At 37.1% G+C, this 26782-nt stretch overlaps 1 protein-coding gene across 1 annotated transcript; it reads right to left on the bottom strand.

Annotated features, from left to right (window-relative positions):
* Positions 1–1618: 1618 nt before the first annotated feature.
* On the bottom strand, positions 1619–19979 carry LOC307147058 (integrin alpha-X). The gene is made up of 31 exons (XM_079851511.1): positions 19922–19979; positions 19498–19586; positions 16739–16847; positions 16471–16574; positions 16312–16382; positions 15446–15560; positions 15230–15357; positions 14956–15101; positions 14109–14259; positions 10996–11143; positions 10726–10799; positions 10164–10281; positions 9735–9871; positions 9388–9534; positions 9093–9293; positions 8820–8953; positions 8284–8426; positions 8046–8194; positions 7605–7736; positions 5699–5772; positions 5406–5547; positions 5083–5181; positions 3857–3936; positions 3636–3722; positions 3447–3525; positions 3256–3351; positions 2936–3016; positions 2686–2796; positions 2492–2602; positions 2256–2366; positions 1619–2171 (listed from the first exon to the last, which is right to left on the bottom strand). Coding segments are annotated over exons 1-31 (3456 nt in total). The 5' UTR covers positions 19924–19979; the 3' UTR covers positions 1619–2084.
* Between the last annotated feature and the right edge of the window lie 6803 nt (positions 19980–26782).

Below are 26782 nucleotides of genomic sequence, written 5' to 3'. Positions count from 1 at the left end.
ATTCCTCGCTTCCTCATGGTGCAATTAGAGAATTGAGATGTCCTTCAAGATGGCTGAGCTCGATCGGTTTCCGTGTCATGGGATGGAGGACGGAGGAGTGTGGAAATGAGGAGGGATATTGAGAACCACCCAGGGTCTTTGCACTTGACCACTTGTCTACTTACATGAAGTATTTCCTGTATTTGGCCAAAGTGTTCAAGTAGGTGTAAAGACTGCAAGTGTGTGTAGAACATTTGATTACCTGATAAGACACACTTATAGTGTTGCAAAAAAAATGCAAGTGTTTACAGAGCTTTTTTTTTTTTTTTTTTTTTGTACTTTTTCTTTGCACTTTGCTTTTTTTTTTTAATATAATAATAATTCATTACATTTCATATAGCGCTTTTCTCTGAACTCAAAGCGCTTTACATGGAAGGGGGAATCTCCTCAACCACCAGCAATGTGCAGCATCCACCTGGATTTAGGCTACATTACATTTTACATTTATTCATTAAAGCAGACGCTTTTATCCAAAGCGACTTACAAATGAGAACAATAGAAGCAGTTAAACAAACAGTAGGACAACAAAATGCAAGTGCTATGACCCTTCTCAGTTTATCTAACGCAGAACTTTTTTTTTTCTTTTTTTTTTAAGTTATAGAACAGAATAGAATAGAGTAGTAGAGAAAGTGTTAGTATTACTGGATCAAGTGCTGTCGAAAAAGAAGCGTCTTCAGCCATTTCTTAAAAGTGGCTATGAGCCGCTCTGGTTGAGTTAGGCAGATCATTCCACCAGCAGGGAACAGTCATGGTAAAGGTCAGAGAAAGAGATTTTGTGCCTCTTTGAGATGGCACCACAAGACGGCGTTCACTTGCAGAGCGCAAGTTCCTGGATGGCACGTAAGTCTGAAGCAAAGAGTTAAAGTAAAAGGGAGCAGAACCAGTGCTTGTTCTGTAGGCAAACGTCAGTGACTTGAATTTGATGCGAGCGGCAACTGGCCTCATATATATATATTAGGGCTGTCAAAAGATTAATCGCGATTAATCGCATCCAAAATAAAAGTTTGTTTTTAATAATATATGTGTGTGTACTGTTTATAATTAAATTTGTATATATAAATACACACACATGCATGTATATATTTAAGAAAAATGTGTTATTTATATATAAAAAAATTATATTTATATATAACATAAACTATATAAATATATATACAGTATATGTATGCAAATATTTCTTAAATATATACATGCATGTGTGTGTATTTATATATACAAAATAATTATACACAGTACACACACATATATTATGTAAACACAAACTTTTATTTTGGATGCGATTAATCGCGATTAATCTTTTGACAGCCCTAATATATATATATATATATATATATATATATATATATATATATATATATATATATATGGGGATGATTAGGAGGCCATGATTGACAGAGGCGACCAGGATGCCGGGGTTACACCCCTACTCGTTTCGAAAGACATCCTGGGATGTCATTTTTGTGACCACTGACAAAGTCTTTACTTGTGAAAGACTTCGCCTGAAATGTCACCAAAAGTGAGAAAAGTTTGCACACTTGTACAAAATGTACACTTTACACACAAACTGACCACCAACCTCAAATTTCAGACACCATCTTTATTGTTTAGCTCAACAGTCAGGAAATGGAACGCACAGGATTGTGGGATATCAAAGGCAGCGAAGGATACATCAATGCTGCCTTCAAAAATCGATCAGATCAGATCAAATCAGAAGGTATCTCATGAGACAGGATGTGGCACGATCATTGAATTCGTAATATTTTAAAAATATTTTAAAAAGATGCAAAAGTGCAAACTATATAATCAAATGTGCAAACCATATAGTGCAACGTAATAAGGTGCAATGGTCTATTATTGTTTATATTAAAAATAGATGTGTGTGTGTGTGTGTGTGTGTGTGTGTTATATTAGCTATGTTAGAAACAAAGAATCATGAAATTAATCGTAATTATTTGAATCAATTGACTATTCAATTTTTGTACATCTATTAATTTTGATGGAAGCATTAGAAGTTAAAAAAAAAGAAGTAATTAATCGATTCTGCATTAATTGTCATCTAAATATTTCAGTTCATCAGCTTCTTGTGTTAAATCCTTTATCTGCTGCTTGGCCTTTCTTTTGAAAAACCCAGACTATAAGAGAAAAAGAAAAGACAACATTATATATTTTGTTGAAGTTCTCTACTTATGAATAATAAACAGGCTGGTGTATTGCACCTTATAGAGGGTGGCTGTGATGAGTGAGATGATCAACAGTCCTCCAATAACTCCTCCAATGCCCTCCTTTAGGAGGCTGGGTTCTTCATAGACCTCCACCAGAGTGTTCACCTTCACATGCACACAAAGATTTCAGATGGAATATCCAACGCTATCTTAAGTACAATGATAAAGTCTGCTATAAATGTCACTAACAGCTGTAGAATTCTAACAGGCTTTAGTAAAGTATTCCTTACCTCGCGAACTGGTGCAGAGCTGAGAGAATCAGGGAAGTACGTATATTTGTCCTCATCATAATTCAGAGATGCTGTACTGACCAACTCAAAAGAAGCAGACCTAACCCCGATCTATAAAGATAATAAATATCGTGAATTAAAATGGCAGATATCTTTTTTCTAATAAAGATTTCAAGCCCTGTAACTTCAGATACCTGCTCAATCCATCCAGAGCTCACATTGCTAGAGATATTATAGAACTTCCTTTCATTTCTCATCAGATTCACATCACACCTGAACACTGCACACACCGCCACAGAGCAGTTCTGGCAGAAAAACACATTACAGCATGTTTAACAGTGTTGAATTCAGACAAGTCAGACAAGTTATTTACATTTAAAGTAAATAATTTATTCAAAATTTCAAATAAAAAGTTAATAAATAAATAAATTACAAATTACTCACTAATACATTTTTCTTTTTGAGCACTTTTAGAAAATCACTGGTGGAGGGTTGCTCATCTTCTTCCCTAAAGCAATCTGGAATCTTTTACAAAGAAAAACATATTTGTAACACTTAAAGTGATAGTTCACCCACAAATATTGTTGTCTTCATGCCATTCCAATGTCTTCGGCCATAAAAGTATGTTGACAGACAATTTAAGTACATAAATATGCACATTTGGACCACAAAAATATGGACTACAATAATGACACAGCATTTGCGATAAAGGTCTTTGGTTCTTGTTTATTTCTCCTTGATTCATACTTTGCATACGCTTTTACCTTCAACTTTTTGTCAGCCCAGATGTTTTCAGCTCCCAGTTTTACAGGTACTCTAATGAAAACTGTTAAATTTAGCTCTCTAAACTCATTCTTCACCTTAGAGACATAAACAGAAGGAGATTTATTGATACAGACAACTGATTTTGTTTCAGTATGGATATGAGTTGAAATAAAGGAAGAAGCATCTTCACCTCCAATATCTGTTTCACTGGTTTTCCCAGATTGTTTTTTCCACTCGTGAAATTTATGTAAATGCTGGAATCTGTATGTCTGTAGGAGAACCACAGAGTACAGTAGAGAAAAGCAAAATGTCAAATATCAAAAACATAACTCTAAACATACTACAGCAAAAAAAAGCAAGAAAAAAAAAAAGCACTGACCTCAGCAAGGCAACATAGATTACATGTTTTACACTGATGTTTCTCATTTTTAATAGTTCACTGTTTTCAGAGTGATTCGTATTTCCACTGGAAATGACAGAACACTTTAGTTTGTGCTACTATGCATGTCAATATAATTCAAATACATTTGAGATAGATTACAATTAGCACTGAACATACTATAGACCACTTGACAATAAAAGTAAAAATGAACACCATACCTGGTAACAGATGCACTGAATGTCACCTTTTGGTCAAAATGACTTTCTTTATTAATACCGTAAATAATGTGAAACACGACCTACAACAATGAGGTAAGAAATAATCATTATAAATTAAAAAAATAAATAAAAAAAGAGGATGCTTAAAAAAAAACTTTCCAATGTGTCTCTATACATTAGGGTCTAAAAGTCAGCGGTGAGCCAGTGGTTAACTCTCTACCATAGGTCAACTAATTTAGATATAAAACCACTAGTGGTGAAAGTTTTAACCAATCAGAATTTATTGACATTTACAAGGTCAGTGGGAGTCTGAGCTCCACCCCTTAGACACAGAGATTTCAAATCTCTAGCAAGGAGATCTAAAGAACCTTTTTCAAATCTCTAGTACCCTATCTATAGTACCGACAAAGAATCTCAATTCAGATTGACTGGTGCATTGACCAATCAAATTGTTCTATAACTGGTGGGTGTGGTCTTTCTGATATGCCATTGCCGAGGTCTTCTAGCAACCCTTGAGTTTCTCAATCACTCATTAAGGCCACGTTCACACAGCAACAGAACACGGTTGTCAGTAGTTTTTGAGTCCTTAATACGGTTCCGTTCACACACAGTTCGGTTATTTATGGGAGTGACAACCACATTCTATAACAGAACTTACACCTGTACATTTTCAGGACTCAAAGCCACATTCTCAGAAAACCCACGTTGTGTGAACGGAACCGGACTGGACAACTAGTTGTCTGTCACGTCATACAGTGCGAGAGAGCCGTTCTGCGCTGCACAAACGCATCTGTACTATGTGTTGTGGGTTTTTATGTGTGGTTACACTTTCGGTAACATACAGCGACGGAGATATGAACTGTGTGTCATCTGAAGGTTTTAGATCCAGTCACTATTCTCCACTGGACCTGCTTCCATCAGTTTTTCTGTTCAGCGCACAACTCAAATGCTCCACTCTCCACCCAGATATAAAAGCTGCTGTCGGTTAATAAATATTTGACGGATTAACTCGCAGCTCGATTGATAAGACTTTTTAGTTTTTTGAACGTCGCCATCTTTGATATGACTTTAAAGAAACAGCACAGAATCTTTATTCCATTTTATATCATAAACTTTGTTTAATGCTTTTCCGTGTTTAAAGCAGATTTTAAATCCCAGATTTGGTCTCAGACTTTTGAACCTCGCTGCATCTGTTTGTGTGTTTGTTCACATAGATTTCAACTCACAGAAGTGTTTCCTGCGAATAGAGGGTTACTGACTCGACAGATGGTTTCCACTGCTGAAACTCCTTGCTTGCCATCTAAAGAACGGCAATCCACTCTGCCCTGCTCAAACAGAAAAAAATGGGTTTCTTGATCATATACTGTAGCAGCCTACTGTATAATATTTTATTTAGGCTCCGGCATCCCTGTAAGCCTAAATTGGACAAGGAATTTGAAAAATGGATAGATATTCCTTAAAGAAAATCATGCACTTTAACTACTAAACTTGTAAAACAATTAACTTGCTGTTTTTAGCCCTACATGCCATAAACATCATCCTGCCTTACCACTTCAGGCATAAGTCTCCTGTAGGAAAGTCCAAAGGGGTAGCTGAGGGTAAAGTGAGTGTTGTATGAGTTTTCTCCTCTGTTCTCTACAAACACTGTCACTTTGAGCTCCTGCATTATCCCAACCTCTATGTTTGTAGATCTAAATTACAGAAGCAAAGGAGACACAGAGTTAAACTGCACCAATTTTAGGGCAAGACTGTACGACCATCCGCTAATGGCTGGTGGGTGGAGCATTAAAGAATTATGTTTGATGACAGTTAAATTAACTTGTGACTTCACCATTAACTTACCCATCAAAGTTGAAGTCCACTTTGAGGTTGTCAACACAAAGGTTGTCTGATCCACAGTTTATCTCATAATTTAACTGTAATATGAGGTTAGAATAAAAATAAGATTTATACATGGTTATACACTAACCGGCCACTTTATTAGGTACACGTGTTCAACTATTCTTTAACACAAATATCTAATCAGCCAATCTCATTGCAGCAACTCAATGCATTTAGGCCTATAGACATGGTCAAGACATCAGAATGATGAAGAGATGTGATTAAAGTTTCTTTGAACGTGGCATGGTTGTTGGTGCCAAATGAGCTAGTCTGAGTATTTCAGAAACTGCTGGTCTTGTAGGATTGAAAATAATCCAAGATATCTCACATTTGGGGTTTAGTCACATGGTCACGGAAGGGATAAAAGAAGATTGTAACTGTTGCTCTGTCTCCTTTCTTGGGTCTCTCTCCCTTTGCCTCCTCTTTTCTTTGTCTCTTACTCTCTCTCTCTCTTAAAATTTTACATACATGCTGGGTAATATTAATGGTATAAGTTATCATCTCATACATCTATTTTGTAACTATTTTAAGTGTAACCATAATTTTTTCATTAAACCTTTTCAATTACAAATAATGTGCTAACTAGTTTTGATTTGGTATTGACTTTGAAGTGCTACATATTGCAATAAAATATTGTCACTCTCTATAGCAATGCTCTCCCACATATTAAGCTATTGTTGGGTAGCAGTGGGTGGTAAAAGACAAGAAATGTACAGTTTTCTACCATCTTGCTAATAACGTTTCTTTAGTCATTCGGCAGTCTTGCAGACCGAACCCCATGCAGGAAATCCACCCTTACAGTTTATTGGGATTTTCATGCACAACCATCTCTAGGGTTGATTCCGGAGGTCAGAGGAGAATGGCAGGACTAGTTTGAGCTGATAGAAAGGCAACAGCAACTCAAATAATCACTTTTTACATCCGAGGTCTGCAGCATCTCAGAATGTGTCAAACCTTGAAGCAGACGGGCTACAGCAGCAGAAGACACACACCGGTGCCACTCCTGTCAGCTGAGAACAGGAAACTGAGGCTATAATTCACACGGACACACCAAAATTGGACAATAGAAGATTGAAAAGACATTGCCTGGTTTGATGATTCTCGATTTCTGCTGCGACATTCAGATGGTAGGGTCCTAATTTGACGTAATCAACATGAAAGCATGGATCCATCCTGCCTTGTATCAATGGTTCAGGCTGCTGGTGGTGTAATGATGTGGGGGATATACTCTTGGCACACTTTGGGCCCCTTAATACCAATTGAGCACTGTTTAAATGCCACAGCCTGAGTATTGTTGCTGACCATGTCCATCCCTTTATGACCACAGTGGACCATCTTCTGATGCTTACTTTCAACAGGATAATGCACCATGTCACAAAGCTCAAATCCCCTCAACCTGCTTTCTTGAACATGGCAGTGAATTCACAATACACAAATGGCCTCCACAGTCCCCAGCTCTAAATCCAATAGAGAAGTGTTGGGATGTGCTGGAACGGGAGATTTGCATCATGGATGTGCAGCTAACAAGTCTGCAGCAACTGTGTGATGCTATCATGACAATATGGACCAAATCTCTGATTCCAGCACCTTGTTGAATCTACGCCACAAAGAATCAAGGCAGTTCTGAAGGCAAAAGAGGGTCCTAATAAAGTAGCCGGTGAGTGTATGGTTACTCACACTATTTCACAGTAGAAACTAATGTTTTACAGTAGGTCTACTACTAATACTGACAACTAATTCTGTCTTGAATAACAGTATGATATAAGTGTAATAGAAATCATAAAGTCTGAGGATATTACAGAAAAGTATCTTCATGAAGGGCTCACTTTATGACAATATAGGTTACCTTTAAATATGTGTCCCTTACCATCCATAATGTAGTGTTCTTTATCCATGGTACGAGAACAGGCTTCAAGTTCTCCAGGCTTTGGGAGGGCAGACCCTCAAAAGTGAATATTAATTCATTAAGCAGTGGGTTGAGAGGATCCTCTGTGCAAGACTGGACAAAGTGAACAATTTATTAATTGTTACATACATACACATATGAAACTCTAGATAGCACAAGCTGCTATGAGATTTATGTATGCCTATTCATGCAGCAGCAGCAAATTTTACAATCTCACAGCAGTGTGTCTGTGTATCTATTGCCTGTAGCAAGTCCATAGCAACAGCAGCAGCGTAGCAGTTTTAGTCCGCCATGACCAAATACATTAACATTGTCATATCCATAAATCCATTAACATGCTAAAACTATTAATTGTTAGAAATGGCTGGTTTGCTGCTACAAAGGGACTAATACATGACTTACCTCTATAAGGAAAGGATGGTCTTTGCACACCTCCTCTAGTGTAACATTTACAACATTACTAAGGACACGATTTTTGGGTAAGAAGTATGCACGGTGGTTATATCGCTTGGCATCCAGCTTTAACGTATAGCTAATATTTGCAGTCAAATCTGGAAATGGCATTGAATAACATTTTATGATATTTGTATTCAAATTATTTATTGAAAATAAAAAAGTCTGCCATAAAATTTGGGGTAACCTGTTATAGCATGTTTGTATCCACTCATTTTGAAGCACACTGTCATGGTGTTTTCCAGTGGCCTGGTGCAGTTTGCTTCAATGGTTGAAATTTTGGATGGGCTGTAGGTTACTTTCACATCCACAGACACTATTGGTCTGGACCTGGATGTTGTAGGAAAATACACATTTGTGAAACATGACATGTGTAAATACTGTTTGTGAAGTTATTGGATGTTTACTTTTATTAATCAGTTCATTTTATTAGATTGGAATGTTTGTGTAAATACACTACACGAAATACACTAAAAAATAAATGTTATTTATTAGCATTGATGGTTCCATGTAGAAACATCCATTGAACCTTCCAATACACAAAAGGTTCTTTATAGAGGAAAAAGGTTCTTTGGATATTTAAAATGTTATTCACACTAAGAAAAATAACAGTTCTTTAATGAACTGTTTACTGAAAGGTTTTTTAGGCAAGGTTTTTTATGGCATCGCTGATTTTTGAGAGTGTATACTGAGAGTGTATATAAGTTACAGGAAGTACTGTACCTAAGAAGCAAAACGGCTCCTTTTGATCCAACAGCAATGTCTGGTAGACCGTCTCCACTGTGATCTAGGGAGGACTGACTAAGAGCAAGTCCAAAAAACTGTAAACCTGAGCGCAAAGCTGATCCAGTAATTCTCTAACGTAACACAAAGAATAAGAGAAAGGGGATCTGTTTTAGGAAAAAAGCAAGCCAAAGGTCATAAAAAAAAACATAAAAAACTATATAAGTGGAAGTCCACAAAAGGTTACAACGCTAGGTACTTAAATTGGCAGACCTGTGAATATTTGGGATTTATTTTATCTATTCCACCATTGAAGATGTAGATGCTGCCTTGTCCATCCTCCTCTAAAGGAGCTCCAACCAGCACATCCATGAAACCATCACCATTCAGATCTGCTGGACTGGCCAGAGAAGAGCCAAACCGACCCCTCTGACCTGCCATGCCCTCCAGCACCTCAGAAAAAGTGAAGTATGGCTGCAAAACCAGAAAAAGCCCAAAACTTTTAAAAGACAAAATAAAGTCTAAAGGAATCTGGAATTTAGAATCTGGAATTGATTTTTTAACCTACCTGCCTAGAATAAAAGTACACAAAAACTCTGCCTTCAGAATGGTAGTCTATATACGTTGGTGCAGATATTAATAGAAGATCTGTTTTTGTGTCAGAGTTCAGATCAACCACACAGACCTCAGCCCCAAAGTATGAACCAATCTGAGACTGTGAAAGAATAAAAAAGAAAAGGTCTCTTCGGAATCAAATCCTATGCCCAATATGCTATAAGAACACCTGATAATAGTACAACAAAATGCAACGGCCAATACATTGCAAAATAGACAAAACTGAGTTAAGATTCAAGTACCTTGCACTTTTTATCAAACAAATGAAACAAATATGACATTGGTGAAATATTCATGTACCTTGGGTGACTCCACCAGCAGGTTTGTTTTGTTAACTCCAATTATTGAAATGCTCACTTGTCCTTTATGCCTGTATCTTGGTGCTCCCAGAATCACAAACTTTTTTTTAGACCGTGTTGCTACTGTCATTGAATAACCTTTAAAAAACATTAGATAATCAAATCTTTAAAGAAATAGTGCACTCAAAAAAAGATAATAGCCATCATTTACTCACCATCAGACAACCACTGGCCACAACATGTTTTCATTATATGGAAAAAGGAACTAAGATATCCCTTAGACTATACTTGTTTGTATTGATATGGGCTTGGAAGTGAGTCATTTTTTGGGGGGGTGAACTACAGTATCCTTTTATTTAGATGTAGATTACCTCAATAAATGTATGGCCAATTTTATGTATTTTTAGTATTTGTTTGAGCAAGGTCTTACCCAAGTAACTATCTTGCTCAGTTCCCACATGGAAGTCTGATGATTGGTCATTTTGATACTGTTCTTGATATCCGCCCTTCCCTTGGAAAGCTCCCACAGAACTCATGATCAGGCTTACCTAAATAAAGAGGTTTGTATTTGTATTAGTATTTTCTTTCCCTTTTTTACCTCCCTCACATCATGTGACACTGAAGACTAAAGTAATGATGCTGAAAATTCAATAAATTGTATTTTAAAATATATTAAAATATAAAACAATTCTTTTAGATTGTAATAATATTTCAAAATATTATTGTTTTACTATATTTTAATCAAATAAGTGCAGCTTTGGTGAGCAGAAGAGATTTCTTTCAAAAATATTTTAAAAATCCTAATTATTTCAAACTCTGGTTGACCTATCCAATAACATTGAACTATTACATGCAATCTATGTGTATATTTATATAATCTTTACTCTTGAATCTCAGGTGAGTGATACTTAGTATCCATTGCATTGTTGGCTGCCTAAATTATTGCTTAAAAAAAATGGTTTTCAAAACAAATCTTTGAAGTATTTAGTTACATTCGATGTAAACACTGCACTAAATCCATCTTGTGCAAACTCCATTGTAGCAGAATCACCAGTGGACTGGACTCCTGAAAGAAAATACATTATTACATAAAAAAAAAAAAAAAAATAATAATAATAATAATAATAATAATAAAAAGAAGAAGAAGAAGAAGAAGTGAAATCACAATGCTTTTATAATGAATTTCAGCTTGGATGTAATTAATTACAATTAAATTTCATCAACAATTTTCTAAATTTTTTTGCTCTTATCAGTAAACACACCTTCGATTGCAATGTTCTCTTCCAGTTGTTCACGGATACTGTCCAATGCGTCGAAGTCAGTCACTTTAAACACATGTTTAGCAACAGGAGCAGATGCAATAATTTCTAACTGTTGCTTTGTGCGGGGATCATCAAAGGCTTCACCGATCTTTGACAATTGAAATGACAAGACAGTCATTTTGGGGCCATTTAAACATTTCATCTTATTATAGTATGGTGCAAAGATAAAGGAAAAAACATTTAAAAATCATCTGAAGATTAAACTTTCTTGACTGAGATGACTGACCCAAAAACAACATCTTTGTCATTTACTCTGACATTGTGAACACTGTAATGGTCACTGTTAATGAATGGGGACTAGAGTTTCAAGCTTATAATATAATAAAATTAACCAAGTTTTGGTAATGCTTTACAATAAAGTTGTAACATGTATATTCTGTTTTGGTTTGGTTCTTTTCTGTTTCTGTTCCATGCTTGTGTATGTTGACCTAGTTTCTTTGTGTGTGCCAGTTAGGCAAATTAATTTCACCTGTTTTTCATTTAATTGTATCCAGCTGCACACTGGTGGTGGTTGAGGAGAGATTCCCTGATATGATTGTAAAGTGCTTTAGGTGTACAGTAGTACATATGAAAGCGCTATATAAATGCCTCATTCATTCATTCATTCAATTGATTGGTTTGGTGTGTCTGTTTACAGTAAGCTATGTGTTTACTTAAGTTCTTTGTCAGTTCTCGTTTCGTTATGCTTGGTTGTTCTTTTCATGTTTTCTAGTGCTCTGAGTTCTTAGTTTTAATAAAAGTTGCAACCCAACTGTGACAGAAGAACTGACCTCAAAATGGATACAGCAGCGAAAAGAATCATCCTCCTCTCGCAGGGGAGCCAGTCCCTAGAGAGGCATTTCTGGACCTTTGCCATCGCGTCTCATATGATTACTGCCAGAGTGTGCTTTTCCGAATAAGCCTCAATGTGGAGATGTGAGCGTGCTTGCCTGGAAACTATGGGCAATGTGGAGTGGGTACTCCTCCCCAACGGTTCCCCATTCACAATCTGAGAGATTGAGGAGGAAAACAGTGTGCTAGTCACTGCCACCAGCCCAGCGACGGACAAACCTGAGCCTACCACAGACGTGGAGTCCAAGCCAGCCGCGATACCAGTGCCAGAGCGGATGCCTGAGCGAGAAATCGTCCTGGAGCCTGAGCCCGAAGAAACATCTGACAAGGTGTGTGAGCCGGCCACATCGTCAGTCCCTGAAGGTATTTTGGTGGAGGGGATGGAGTGGAGCACTACCCTCTCTACTGCGGCAGAGGAAGAGCTGCTAATTGACTTGGCAAGTGAGTGTGCAACACCTGTTTCCCCGTGCACTGAGCCTGTGTTGTCACCTAGCACCATGTTATTGATGTCAGTGTTCTCACCCTGTCTCCCACTCCCACCTCCTCTGAATGTTTCTAGTCTGCCTTATAAGAATTGTATGCCTGGTCTGTGTTAGTCAAGAGGGTCGTTCGGGAAGATACCTTCCTGTTCTGTGTTAGTGTCATTCACGAGAGATTTGTCTGTTCTGTGTCTTCCTAAAGAGTTAATTGTGAAATTCCTGTCTGCACTTCTCGGCCTTTATGTCCTGCCTGCATTGTCTTCTCTGCACTGCCCTTCAGCTTTAACATTGTGTTAGCCAGTTCAGCCCTGGAGTGTCGACCACAGCTCTGCCCAGAACCTCTGGGCCTGTAACTCCGCCTCGGCCTGTCAAGCAGTCTGTGCTACCTTGGCTTCTCGCCCTTCTCGGCTCCACCAAAGACCTTTGTCCCTGCAACTCCAGTGGGGTTGTTCATCCCTCTGTCTTCGCCTTGGTCAGTTGTCACTCTATCATCTAAGGGCCAGGATGCAGGCCCTTCTGCTGGGGATTCCACCCTGGCCCTGCCTGTCCCATATCCCAGCTCTCCATCCCCCACTTAAGCCCTCACCCTCCCTGCTCAGTTGGACAATGTTGACGGCGCAGGGCTGCGCCTTCCAGGAGGGGGGAGTAATGTGACGTGTATAGAGCTGGTAAGTCCCGCCCCTTCCGCTAACCCCACTGGACCTCTAGGTTGAAAAATCGTCAATGCAAGTGAATGGGAGAAAATAATTATTTTCTGGTCCCGTTTGAATTTTGCCATGAATGTGAACATATGTTGTCTGTGAATTTTTAATATAATTTTTCGTGTAAAGAATGCTACAATTTAGCGGGTAGAAGTTTGATACGGTTAGACTTTGTGTGAGAGCACTTTGTAGACTACAACTCTTCGCTGCTTTCGACGCGTTTGAAACGCCACCACCACTCGCACACGGACACTAGCTAACGGATCCCGCTAAACATGGCTGTGTCTTTGGTGCACTTCACCGCCTTCTTTCAGGAAGAGGACAAAATCGTTGAGGTTGGCGAAAACCACAGGTAAGTCAACTTTATGGGGTGACGTCACATAGGCGACATGTAGTCTTTCTCGTTATGTCTTTTCCACAACTGCTAGCCGAAGAATCATACCATATACTGTCAAACTCGTAACATGAAAAATTATATAAAAAATTCACAGACAACATATGTTCACATTCATGGCACAATTCAAACGGGACCAGAAAATAATTATTTTCTCCCATTCACTTGCATTGACGATTTTTCAACCTAGAGGTCCACTTGGGGTTTTACGGATGGGCGGGACTTACCAGCTCTATATTCCTAAGTTTACCTGTTATTCATTTCGTTGATTGGTTTACTCTGTCTATTTAAGCTATGTGTTTCATTCAGTTCTTTGTCACTTCTCGTTGCGTTATGTTTGGTTGTTCTGTTCATGTTTTCTAGTGCCCTAAGTTCTTGGTCAACATTTACTAATACTACATTTACAAACTTAAAAGTTGTCTTTTAATATTATTAAATGGAACTGAGCTATAATGAAACTAACATGAACAAAGATTAATAAATAATGTAATAAATGTATTGCTCATTGTTATAATGTTAGGTGAACCGTTAATGTTAAGTATAATTGGACCTTCTTGTAATACACAAGTATTTTGTACTGGATCAACAGATTCATTGAAAAGACCTGACTTAAAAGTGTGATTTGTTGACAAAATGCATGGATCTTACCCCAACAGCAAATCGGATGATTTTCTTCTTTTCTGCCTTTTCAACAGCACCTCTGAGATGAGGTTCATCATTTGATCTACCATCAGTGATAACAATTAAGATTTTAATTGCTGATTGCCTCACCCCTCCTTCAGTTATGAAGAGCTCTTCCCTGTACATTGAAAATAAGAAAAGCATTTGAAAATCAGGATTGCTATTATAAGTTACATATGCATACAAAGTTGTAAATAAAACAGATTGCTACAGTACTTTTATAAGAAAATACAATTTCAGTCTTTCTACTTCAAAATTTCACATTTAATTCAATGTATTACTTGCTGTTTCTTTGTAAATAATTGTAAAATGTACTAGCAATTTCTTGTTGAAAATTGTTTCTACACCAAATGTTTTTTTGTTTTTTTTCAGTGTACAGCAGAGGTACAGTTGTTTATGCACTACTGTATTTCTTATAGGTATTGCCGCTTCAAACTCAGAAACGCAATACTGTTTTTCTCTCCAAACCACCCAAACATCCCCTTAATGTGCTTATATTTGAACACAGAAAAGAACTACAGTTGTAATCGAAATTAAGCAAGTCATTAAAAGTTGCATTTTTTGCGGAAATTTGCGGAAACCTCTTGAAACATTGGTTGTGTTGAGCTATTTCAATTACTTTTGTTTGATTTGTTCATTGCAAACAGCTGAAAGTCTTTCAATTTTGCCACGCCAATAAACCTGATTTGCAATGGGGGTGTAATAATTTCGATTACAACTGTAAATGTTAGATTTGAAAATGAACTTTGCACTAATACATTTTGAAGAGGAATTTTGAGATACTAGAATGCTGATGACATTAGGGGTGTCGTACATAAGCTTATTTATAGCCTTCGCAGTGTAGGTCCATCCTCCTTGCTGTTTTATCTCTCCTATTCTTGTCCTCCATGAATGAATGTCTTTAACTGTTTCAAACTTGGAGTGAATTTCATAACCAGTGGAGAACTGTGCAACAGCAAACTAAAAGACAAGAAAACATTCACACATGTCAGTCCTGTTCCTGTCTAAACTGGTGGTTGGCTGCAATGTGAACCACACTTTATGGGTCTCTAAAGGCCTTCTGAAATCATCAAAACATATAATCATACCTGAGAATTGCACTTTGAAAAACTCTGGATTATGGTTAAAACAAAAGTTTTCATTTTAATGAAATCTGGGTCTTCTACACTGCCTGAGCCGTCCATTAGAAAAGCAATATCTATTTCTAGAGGGCAGCCTGTGAATGAGGAGTTTAGCATATGATTAGATTATCAAAAAAGCGATAGAAAAGGACAGGGATTTACGTACTTCTTCATTTTACTTACTTCTCAAAGCACTTGGTATCGGTGCACTCACTATATTGTTTCCACTGACATTAAAGCACATACCATTAAGGGTAGTAATTGTTTTGCAGTCCTTAGGAATGGTTGAACCACAAACCTGAGGGAGAGTACGAGTTTTTAATTTTATCGATACGCACATCAAACACTGAAGTATTTATGAAGCCATTTTACCTGTTCTGCGAAGAGCAATATATACAATTAATAAAAGCATAAATTAAAGGGGCTATATGTAATAATTTTCACTTAATAATTACTTTTTTATTGCTAATGTGTGAAGAGCTTGTAACGAAACGCTTCTCAGGCACCTATTTCAGTCATGCAAGTACAGCTCCTATATCTTGAATGGGGAAACCTCAACTTCTCCAAAGCCATTCACCAAGCTTACGATTAAATTTCATATTTGAAATTACCAATGAAATCTTGCAACAACTGTCTCATAAATATTGTTCATTATGCTCAAACAGCGTTAAGAAGCTTATTTTTCAGGCTAGACCAGCCAATGCGCATGTGCAGTCCTAAGCACGTGACTCATAACAATGACTGTTTCTATAGCAAGAGCTTTTAACGGCAGCTGCAGTACCGACTTTATCAATCTGCAATCTGGTGTTTTATTTATATTGCATGTTGCACTTTCTCCTAATCATTAGTAATATGAGTGCACCATTTTTGTATATCTAAATACTTTACTTCAGTTCAGCTGATCGCTAAAAACAAGGGTTTTGGAACTCTACACATAGCCCCATAAGTATTTAAATCATATTAATTGTAATATTCTCAGCCTAACATTAGCCTAACAAATCTGTATAGTATGTGTTGTTTTTTCGTGTCAGGATGAGCATATCACTTACCACTGAATTAGAAGATTGTGTGTCCTTAGTCATAAAAAGCCCAAGAGACATGTTAACAGCTTCAGAAGGCACTTTCATTGCATAGATAAAACCGGTTAGATTGTACATGTCAAATCAGACTTATTATGTGTAAAATGTGTGATATAAAAAGTTAAATACCATTAATTGTCACCGGCAGGCAAGTTTCCTGTGAAATGGCACAACTATAAACTTGTCCTCTTGCATCGCTGCTGTATTGTACTAAAGGATCACTCACAAGCAAACTATGGAAAAATAAAGAAAAACATGAGTTAGGTTTCAAATATATTTAATTGCACTGGGTTGATTTAAATCAATTTAACAATCAAACCTCCCAAGCTATATATAACTGTATATATATATATATATATATATATATATATATATATATAATCTGTGTTTCTCTCACCTAGATGTATCTCTCTGTATGACTCTGTAGCCAAAGCCAACATCATTATTTCTTGTGAAGTACTTCCAGGTCACAGGGTCAATGTTGAACATCAGCACTGACTGAAATGCTAAATGATGCAAATTAAGAGCAACACATACATAAATATATGTTCATTTTTAAGGTCAGTCAGCTTAGACTGCCAATGTTTTAAAAAACAAATACATATGATTATTTAGAAAACATCTTATTTGGTCTCCTGGTCCTGTTTTTCAGTAATATCTCAACATTTTTAAGCTAAAAAAATCAACTGGCTGAGAAAAGGGAAGTAGCTGCAGAGGAGAGACGCCAGCATGCTGCATTTCACTAGAGCTTTCTGGCACTTTTTGCTAAGCTTGTGGAGGGGAAACAACCGCCTGCCCAACCTATACTATATTGTTTTCCCCATGTGTGTGTTCCAAATTATTATATTAGTAGGATGTCAGTAAAATAAACATTAAGATTTTAGTTTTTCAAAGAAAGCGTTTGTTTGTTCTCATATCTTTTTAGATAACTGATATCAATCTGACAGATCTGTTAAATAGTTGTGCATTTCAAACACCCCAAAACAAAGCTCACAAAAAGAGACATTTACAGTGGGTTTAGAAATACAAGACGGATTTTTAATTAGGTTTATTCACTGATGAATGCTGTACTACAATGGATGGTCTAAATGGATGGACAGTTCGATAATCTCTATTCAGTTTTCACAAAATATTAGTTGTTTTCATGCATTTTGAAAGCGATTGCACTATGCTTTCCATTTCCAGAAAGATCTTTCATCCTCCCCATATTGCATGAGAACTGTGACTTGCTTAATTATGCAGAACAACCTCTTTAAATATAGGTTCCCTTTTAAATGGGAATTTTACAGTTTGTTTGTTTTATTTCTTATATCTTTTTAGATATATGTTATTTCAGAGCATTTCACACATTTTGATGCCCAGGATTTGGATCCCCAAATATAATCCTTTTCATGTACAAACAATTATTTATTCGGTTTGAAAAAAATATTAAGTTTGATCTTTGGGGCTGTGAATATTTTAATTGATTAATCTTACTATTTAAATTATTAATCATAAGTAAAATCAGATCAAAAGCACGCACATCCAAAGCAATATGTTGCTCAAATTGGGTGCTCAACAAGAAAATGTATAAAAAAAGGGGGGGAAAGTCGTGTGTGAGTCTATTATTAAATTTTCATATTTTGGAGCCATGGTGTGCCGACTTTTTTTAAAATTATTAATCATAATAAATAATTTTAGGTGCAAGTAATTATCCTGTCCTAGTGGTTTTATAAAGAAAACATGTTGTTTGATTAACTGACATTGGAAACAAACAGAAAAAGACTGTTTGACTTCTCAGATGAGAGAATGAAAGAGAAAGGCGAAGAGGAAGATTGGTAACTCAGATAAGGAAGTTGCCAAACCAATGCTGTGAAATAATAGTTTCTAGTAAATGTGACTGAGAATTTTTACTGAGAATGTTTTAAGTTTTAATATGCTATTTTCAGATACTTAATCATGACTTTCCGACTGTGAATACAACAAGTATGTGTATTGATAAACATTTGGCTGCTCTAAACTCACTATACAGCGCTGCCATCTTGAAATGATCAACAAAGGAGAGAGTTTAAATGAAAGTCAATGGAGAAGATGCATCAGCGCACTGAATAAACTGACTGTCAAGGTGCTATATATCTTTAACATATGTGCCAAGCGGGGCAGGGCCGATAGCTGTGGGAAAGGAGCAAGTCCGATGACACAAGTGTTAATGAGTGTCACCTGTGAGCCACTGTGGTCTCGAGTCCCACAGAGGAACTCCGGAAGGATAAAACAAGGAGTGACGACAGTGGAAGACGAGAGAGGACCAGGCCTGGACTTTATGTTGGTGCTTTATTTTAGTTTATGTGGCAGTCATCTGAGAGGTACTGCCGCTTTACTTTCATTTTGTTGTTTATTTTAGAATTAAAGTTATGTTTAATGTTTGCCGTTCCCTGCCTCTTTCTTCCCTCATCAACAAACTTTGTTACATTGGTGCTGAAACACAGGAGGAACACGCTCATTATCACTCGTGCTACCGGCCTTGCTCCGTTCCCCTCTTGACCTGCAAACATCATGTTGTTTTCTAGAAATTTTAATTTGGGATTACTACAGAAAAATACTAATGGTCGAACTCATCAGAAATAATCACTTACTAACTCAATAACTAATCATTTCTACGGTATGATTTCATATAAAATGTATGCACTGAATAAACAAATATATCACTGGATTAAAGTTTACAACAAAATGTAATCTTGCAAAAATCAGATGGAAAAGACTGTTGGTGCCTGTTGCAAATGAATCATTATTGTCATAGAAAGGGACTAAATTGCAAGCCCACATCTTCACTAATAAAGAGCTCGCTCGCACACCCTGCTCTACACATCACCAACTTTGAAGCAGTCTTTCACCTCATTTTTAACAAATAAACGTTATAAAAACTACATTCAACCCTTAATTTTTTTTGGACAGAAACACAATAAAATAAATGAATAGGTGCCTAACATAAACAACCAAAACAATCAAAAACAGCTGAAAATATGAACACAAAATCATTCGAATTTTAACGACACATTATACATTTTGATTATTAATATTTCCACAACAGACGCTCCCGTATACTGTGCAGTTTTAGGACAATTTGAAAAACCTTGATGAACATCAAAACAGGAACACTGTTTCACTGTTTGATCTTACCACAAAACAGGTACAAACAGGTGCAGAAATCCCAGTCCATGGTCATATCAGGGTCACGAGACAGGGATGGTATGAATGGTGCCAACTGCCTGATATATGCAAAGCAAACATAGCACAAGAATATTTATTGAGAAAGATGCCTATGACTAAGGAGGGACAGCAAATAACGCAGATGATGTGTACATAACGGATCTGAGCAAAGCAAAAATGATGTCCTGAAAGATCAAATCAAAGATTGCAATGAACCAGGAAATGACATTAAACTTCAAGAAATAGTATATTTAAGCAATACCACAAGAGCAGGAGTGTTGATGTTCTTGGACTGCGGTGTCAGCGTGTGACGATATTCAACAACATGGCTGTGACTCTGTAATGTTGCTTTTATGCAACAGTACAATAAACAAGAAGTTAATATTGAACAAACATTGTAAATACACTAAATTGCTCCAAATGGGACCAAATAAAAATAAACGTTGCGCATATCCGAGCAACTCACAGTAGAAGTGTTCCATTCCTGAATGGCTCTGTTTAAATGAATCAGTTGAATGAATAACTCAATGATTCACTCATAAAGACAGTCTCTTGTTGCCACCTACAGGTTATAATGTAACCTGCACTAAATGTCACTGAGAATTCCAAAAAAAACATTCAGTTAAAAATGCGTTAAAAATCAAAAATCTATTTAGTTGGTTTCATGTGGAGTGGTCAAAGGTTATAATTGGACAAAATGTGTTCTTGATCAATGAGCACGTTTACATTAACCCGATTATGAAGAAATGGTATTAACATTAAGTGGCATGGCATAGCCTATTATGCACAGAAGACAATGGCACATCCAGTTGTGATTGGTATGTGCCACTAAAACTTGTGACGTGCAGATTGCGTCATGTGCCACTGACATTGTTGCAGAGGATGTTGCCGTATGAAAAAAAATAAAATGTTGTGACATCAATGCATAGTGACACATGCCACTGTCTTCCGAAGCATTATGTAGATGGTGTAACATACGCACTTAACAGCAAAGCGACATTTAATTAATAATAATTTGCTTTCAAACATATTAAACTGTATGTCTATTATAATGTGCCTACTGTCACAAGTACACAATCCTTCCTTACTACTGCACTCCCTCGCTCACACTCTGAACTACCATTCCCATGCAGCATTCCTCCTGCTCCACCTGCACATACTCAGCCATCATCTGCACCTGCGCCTGCATGGGTTGGGGTGTGACTTTGCTTAGGGTCTGTTTTCACAGATAGGGCTTTGATAAAAGCCAGGCTTAGGCCTAAGTTAGGATATTTAAGTAGCTTTTAAAAACATGTATTATATTACATAAAAAATATTATTGGTGTGCATCTTGAAACAAAACAATGGCACTGACATATTTTAAGAAATGGCATGAAGTGCAAGTTGCTTTCAGGGTAACACTTTAGAATACTGTTCCTTCATTAATGAATAACTACACAGGAACAAACGAGTAACGTATTATTAACATTCTAGTAACTACTATTAACTAACAAGAAACTCTGATTAACAAATTAGTAAGTAATAGCGCTCAGATGAATGTAGTAGTTCTTAGCTAATCAAGAACTACTATTTTTTTCATACCTCCCAGAGAACTACTATCTACAGGTTCATAATTAACATGAATAATGCATAATGTATAATAAAAGGTAATGGTAACCAACTAGTAATGACTCAAGTATTACTACATCATTCTAAAGGAACTACTAATTATTTGGATCAGTATTCTAAAGTGAACAACATGATAACTTCCTAATATTGATTGAAGTCATTAAGCTTTTGAGATTTTTGCAAGATTTTGAATAGTAATGGATTTGGTAACACTTTAGTCATTACTAGTGTGTTCCCATGATCTTCACTTTAGAATACTGATCCAAATAATTAGTAGTTCCTTTAGAATGATGTAGTAATACTTGAGTCATTACTAGTGGGTTACCATTACCTTTTATTATACATTATGCATTATTCATGTTAATTATGAACCTGTAGATAGTAGTTCTCTGGGAGGTATGAAAAAAATAGTAGTTATTGATTAGCTAATAATGAACTACTACATTCATCTGAGCGCTATTACTTACTAATTCGTTAATCAGAGTTTCTTGTTAGTTAATAGTAGTTACTAGAATGTTAATAATACGTTACTCGTTTGTTCCTGTGTAGTTATTCATTAATGAAGGAACAGTATTCTAAAGTGTTACCGCTTTCAGTTCAAACAGCTCAAACATGTATTTTAGTCTGGGACTATAGGCTTAAGCCTTGCCTGTGAAACCTGGGGTTAATGTTTTATTCTAAATAACAACTGACATTATGTTTTCATCTCACTACCGGGAAATAACCAGAATTATTAATAAAGACTGACATTATACACTAGTCACAATGACAATGTTGTTTTGAAATGAGAGAAGCAAGATACATTCACACACTCCTTAAAGTCTTATCAGATTAAAATGTTAAATTGGGTGCTGCTTAAAAACATTTATCAAACTCTGTAAATGTTTGAATGTGCATAAAAGGAACATTAATGGCATGTAATTGAGTTTTTCTCTCTCATTATTAATAACTACAAGGCCACTTCCTCTATCTGTGTATTTTCATTTCTAGTTCCTTAAATATTATACATCGTCTACCAATTTTTTTTGGATTGCATTAAAAATTGTCCTTTTGACATAAAAATTGATTTCCCATTACATCAGAATTTATTAATTTATGAATTATGATCTCGGCTCTCAACGCTATTTGACTTCCCGTGGGTTCATGACAGCATTAGTTATGCTTTCAAAATCAAATCAAACAATCTCAAACTGCCCATGTTACTCCTTAATATTTCTCAGTGAAGCCTTTTGTCGTATCTCATTAGTCATAACTATTAATAATGAATTTGTGCTTAAGGCATACAAATTGTAAATGTAGTGTAAGACATAAAAATGATTGCATTGTCTTTGGGGATGAGATACAGGATACTGTGGCAAAGTGGAAACTCTTTGGTGGTTAACAGACATTGCCCTTTTTACTTCTGCAAAGATGAGATAAAAAGCAAATACATCTCTTTGGTCAGTGGAAAGTTTCATAATGAAAATATAAATGTCACTGACACTCACATAGCAAGAGTTTATTGATCTTTGTTGCTTAAAAGATATTACCATAGAAGAGATGCACTTTTTTTTGTCATACCGAGGATGTGTAAATATATTAGATGAGGTGGTGCAATTTTTAACCTTGCAAACACAGCAGCAGTGAGTTTCTCTTTCACACTTTGTCTTTAACGTATGTCTTCCTGTCTAATGGCCTAGCTGACTGTTTTTTTCTTTCTTTCTTTCTTCTGCCCACTGTGTCAAACACTGAATCGTTCACATTTTCTTATCTTATACACATACACTCGCAGCTAGGAAATCTTAAGCATATATGAAGTGTGAATCAAATACATGCAACCCACGTACATGCTCTAATAGGCTTACAGAAATTCCAAAAACCTTATAATGGTAATCACTTTATACACCTTTGCAAAAAATGGGCACTTTGAATTCTAGAGAAAAGTATTGTATACAATGAAACAATGTCACCAGTTGGTTGAAAATACAGCTAAAAACTAATCTATTCCTCAAAATACAGATGAATAAGGCTCAGCATGGAGAGGCTGCCCTAAACATCTGAAAGTCTTTCTCAATACTGTCTATTACAAATACTTACCAACTGAAGGCTTATTTGTTATGAGGTAAAACTGCATGTGTTAAGGCATGTTTCTTCATGCTCCCCTTTTATAGGCAATACCTTACCTAAATATAAAATATAGCTTTAATAAGTGAGCAAGACCAGTGGGTCAATTTCCTAATATTTAGCTTTGTGAAACATCGTTAATAAAATCACTTTATCAATAAATTTGATAAATGCATGTCACTTTATAGTTAAAATATCCCTTACTGACACCTGTATATTAACTCTTTCCCCACCATTGACAGAATTTTCCGTTTTTATGACACAAAGCTTCCTCACCATTGACGGAAATTTCTTCATGTTTTCACTGTAATATGTTAGGGGGCACTATTACACATCTTCGGAAAGAGAACAGAATCTCCAGATCAAAACACAGGTGAAAAAGAAGCAGAAACGAGCGATGGGCAAATTCCAAATGGCATTTTTGCACCCTTGAAGGGCACTTCGGGAAGGGGACGCCATTTGTAGGGCCGTTCCAAACTAAAGTGAACAACTGAAGGGCACTTCCACAAGTCCGTAAGCGCAGGGAACATGCAATGGTCACTTTAATGATGAGCCCTCAAAAGAGTATGCAATACTCACCAGCAATACCTCGCCTCCTCCTCCCAGAACATGCCACTATTGGTATTTGTTTTAGAATCTCCATCACGGAGGATTATTTTTCACAGCCTGCCAGTCCAGCCAGCTGCCTCTTTCAGACGAAACGCCTAAGCCCACCACAGACAGTAAGCCGAAGCCTGCCGCAATGCACAAGCCTATGCTGGAAAATAGAGCGGAGCGAGCCTGAGCCTCGCAAGCTGTCTGACCAGGTGTGTGAGCCGGCAACACAGTGCGAATGCTCTTGGAGTTCGAGGGTATGGATTGCAGCCATCCCACCATAAGTATGAGCTGCCTCTGGCATCTGTGTTGTTTTTGTTTGAAGAGAATGTTACCCTGTCTCTCCTGTCCCCGGAGAGGAGACAGTTCCTGCCACCTCCTCTTTAAACTTCAGCCAGTTCCTCTGCCTATTTTCCACTCTGTGGCGTGGATCCACCTAGGGCCCTTCCAGCATCCAGCTCCTCCTGGACCCCTATCCCCCTCCATAGGTGTCCCCTGGCTCCACCTCCAGCCACTGATCCCGTCACTCCACCTCGGCCCATCGTCCAGACTCCCCCGTCTTGGCTCCTCCCACCCTCTTCTCCACCTGGGGTTATCAGGCTTACGGCTCCACTGGGATCCCTCGATCCTCCCGCTTCACCTCAATCAGATGTTGCCTCGCCTGCGCCACGGACCTGCAAGTCGTCTGCTGCGCTCCGTATCTCCCCACCTAAGGCTCCATCTGGCTCCGCCCTCCCTGCGGCTCCACCTCGGCCCTCAGTCACTCTGGGTCCACATCAACCCCCTGGTTACTCCTTGGACGGTCGTCAATGTGGCTCCATCGTGGCCTCCAGGATCAGCGGTGTCACACGGTCCCATCTGTTCGCCGTCTGCGTCCAGGGCTCCACCACCTTTGGCTCCATCTCCATCGTCTGTGCCCATGGGATCATTGTGGGCTTCTCCATAATGGCTTCTCCTTCCCTCGATGCCACCATGGACTTCCTTCCTGGCTGAACTCCTAGTTCCTCCCACCATCTTTGCCACCTTGGTCTTTCCCTCTATCATCATCCCTGGCTCCCTATCCTCTGCCGGCTCTGCGTCCTCCCCCAGAGCCTCCACCCTGCCTCCTCAGTTGTACTGTTACGGCCAGTGATGGGAATAACGTCATTGTAAATAATGGCGTTACTAATGGCATTACTTTCTTCAGTAACGAGTAACGATATTTGAAGTACAGTATATTTACCAATTGTCTGAAGTATTTTTTTATTTTTTTATTTGCATTACAAAGAGTGTATATATTTGTTATTTCTTTTTAGTATAGTGCTTAACAAGCTTAATTTAATTTTGCCCAGTTGTGGCCCGTTTAGGGGCAATAAATGTCAAAAGTTCCAAAACATCTATTGTGTTATTTGTATCGATCCACTATATAAATATAATATCTACATACATGGCATTTGATGGCGTAATGCTACATGACATGTACAGTCAGTTTTGGTTTTGTGTTCAGTTCTTGTTTGCCTGTGTTTCCCATGCTGATTTGTCTCCATGGAGATTTTTTTTTTTTTTTTTTTTTTTCAGTGGTCATTGAAGTTATGCAAGTGTTTCTTGTTAAGTTAACAATCTTTGTGTGTGTGTATTTAAGCCCTCAGTTTATTCTGTTCTTTGTTTCGTGTCATCAATGTTTGTGCTAAGTGGTTGTTACGCTAATTCTCATGTGTGTTCTCTTTGTTTATTAAAAGACTGTTTCAGTTTGACTACTCTGTCATGCGCTTTTGTTGATACAGTCACACGCATGATAAGTGACAAGTCACTTGGGTAACGCTTTAGATTACAGCCCAGAAAGTACTGCGTATTAAGACGAATTTACAGCACAACTTTCGGTAATTATAGTGTATCTATAAAGAACTGATAAGAATGTAAATGTGTACCTTGAAATGCAATGTAAGTCACTTTGGATAAAAGCGTCTGCCAAATGCATAAATGTAAATGAACTTACATGTAAGTATAAGGGAACAATATGTAAAGTTTGGGGAATAAAGTGGTAACAACCAGGAGAAAAAAAAGTATACTGTAAGAATTATAGAACTAAGGGGTACTTATTGTACTATTATGATACAACAATCTTACATTTAGGAGCAATTTAGCAAGAACATACGTACCTTTAATAATGGTGTACCAATTCATATTGTATAGGCTTTTTAAAAATTACAGGGTACATATCTATGCATTTATACAGTAATCTTTTTAACAAAAGTGCTTCAACTTTTGCTTAAATATTGGGGAAAGATACTCTTGTTTCATGTAGTTGTGCTTGTTACCCTCTTGTCCCATGTAGTTACAGGGTATGTGTGACATTGCGGGCAGTTAATTAAAGTGGTGCTTGTTAACCTCTTGTTTAAAAGTAGTTACAGGGTAAGTACAATACAAATACATACACACAATCTTCACTGACTCGGAAAACTTTATTTGAAAAATAACTTAATTCAAAACAAATTTACTACACTTCTTTTTCGTTTAAAACTGCTTTTTAATCAACAATTCATTTTCAAATGCTTAAGTCTTGACAGAAAGTAACACGTATTGCCCCCCCCCCTTTTATCTCTTGCTTGGCTTCTTCCTTTTGTTCCTCTTCTTCATTTTCTTTCTTTTCACTGATGAATCTGAAGACGAAATCATGTCTCTTGTTATTCTGTATTAAAAGAAAATACAGTACACCCAGAAATACGTCCTCACCATTTACTCATATTTTACCCTCATGCCATCCAAGATGTATACTTTCCTTCTTCAGATTAACATAAATGAAGGTTTAAAAAAACAACAAAAAAACAACATCTTTGGGAATACATATAATGCAAGCTCATGTGTTACTAAAAGTTGGAGCATCAAACAGCACATACTGCAATAACTGTAGTAATTCGTGTGACCCCAATGGATGGATCAATGTATTCTGAAGTGAAACGATAAGTGTTTG

The sequence above is a fragment of the Squalius cephalus genome (assembly GCF_949319135.1).
Source record: "Squalius cephalus genome assembly, chromosome: 19".
Taxonomy (NCBI): domain Eukaryota; kingdom Metazoa; phylum Chordata; class Actinopteri; order Cypriniformes; family Leuciscidae; genus Squalius; species Squalius cephalus.
The sequence above is the reverse complement of the archived record's forward strand: the minus strand, read 5'-3'. Positions and strand labels throughout refer to the sequence as shown.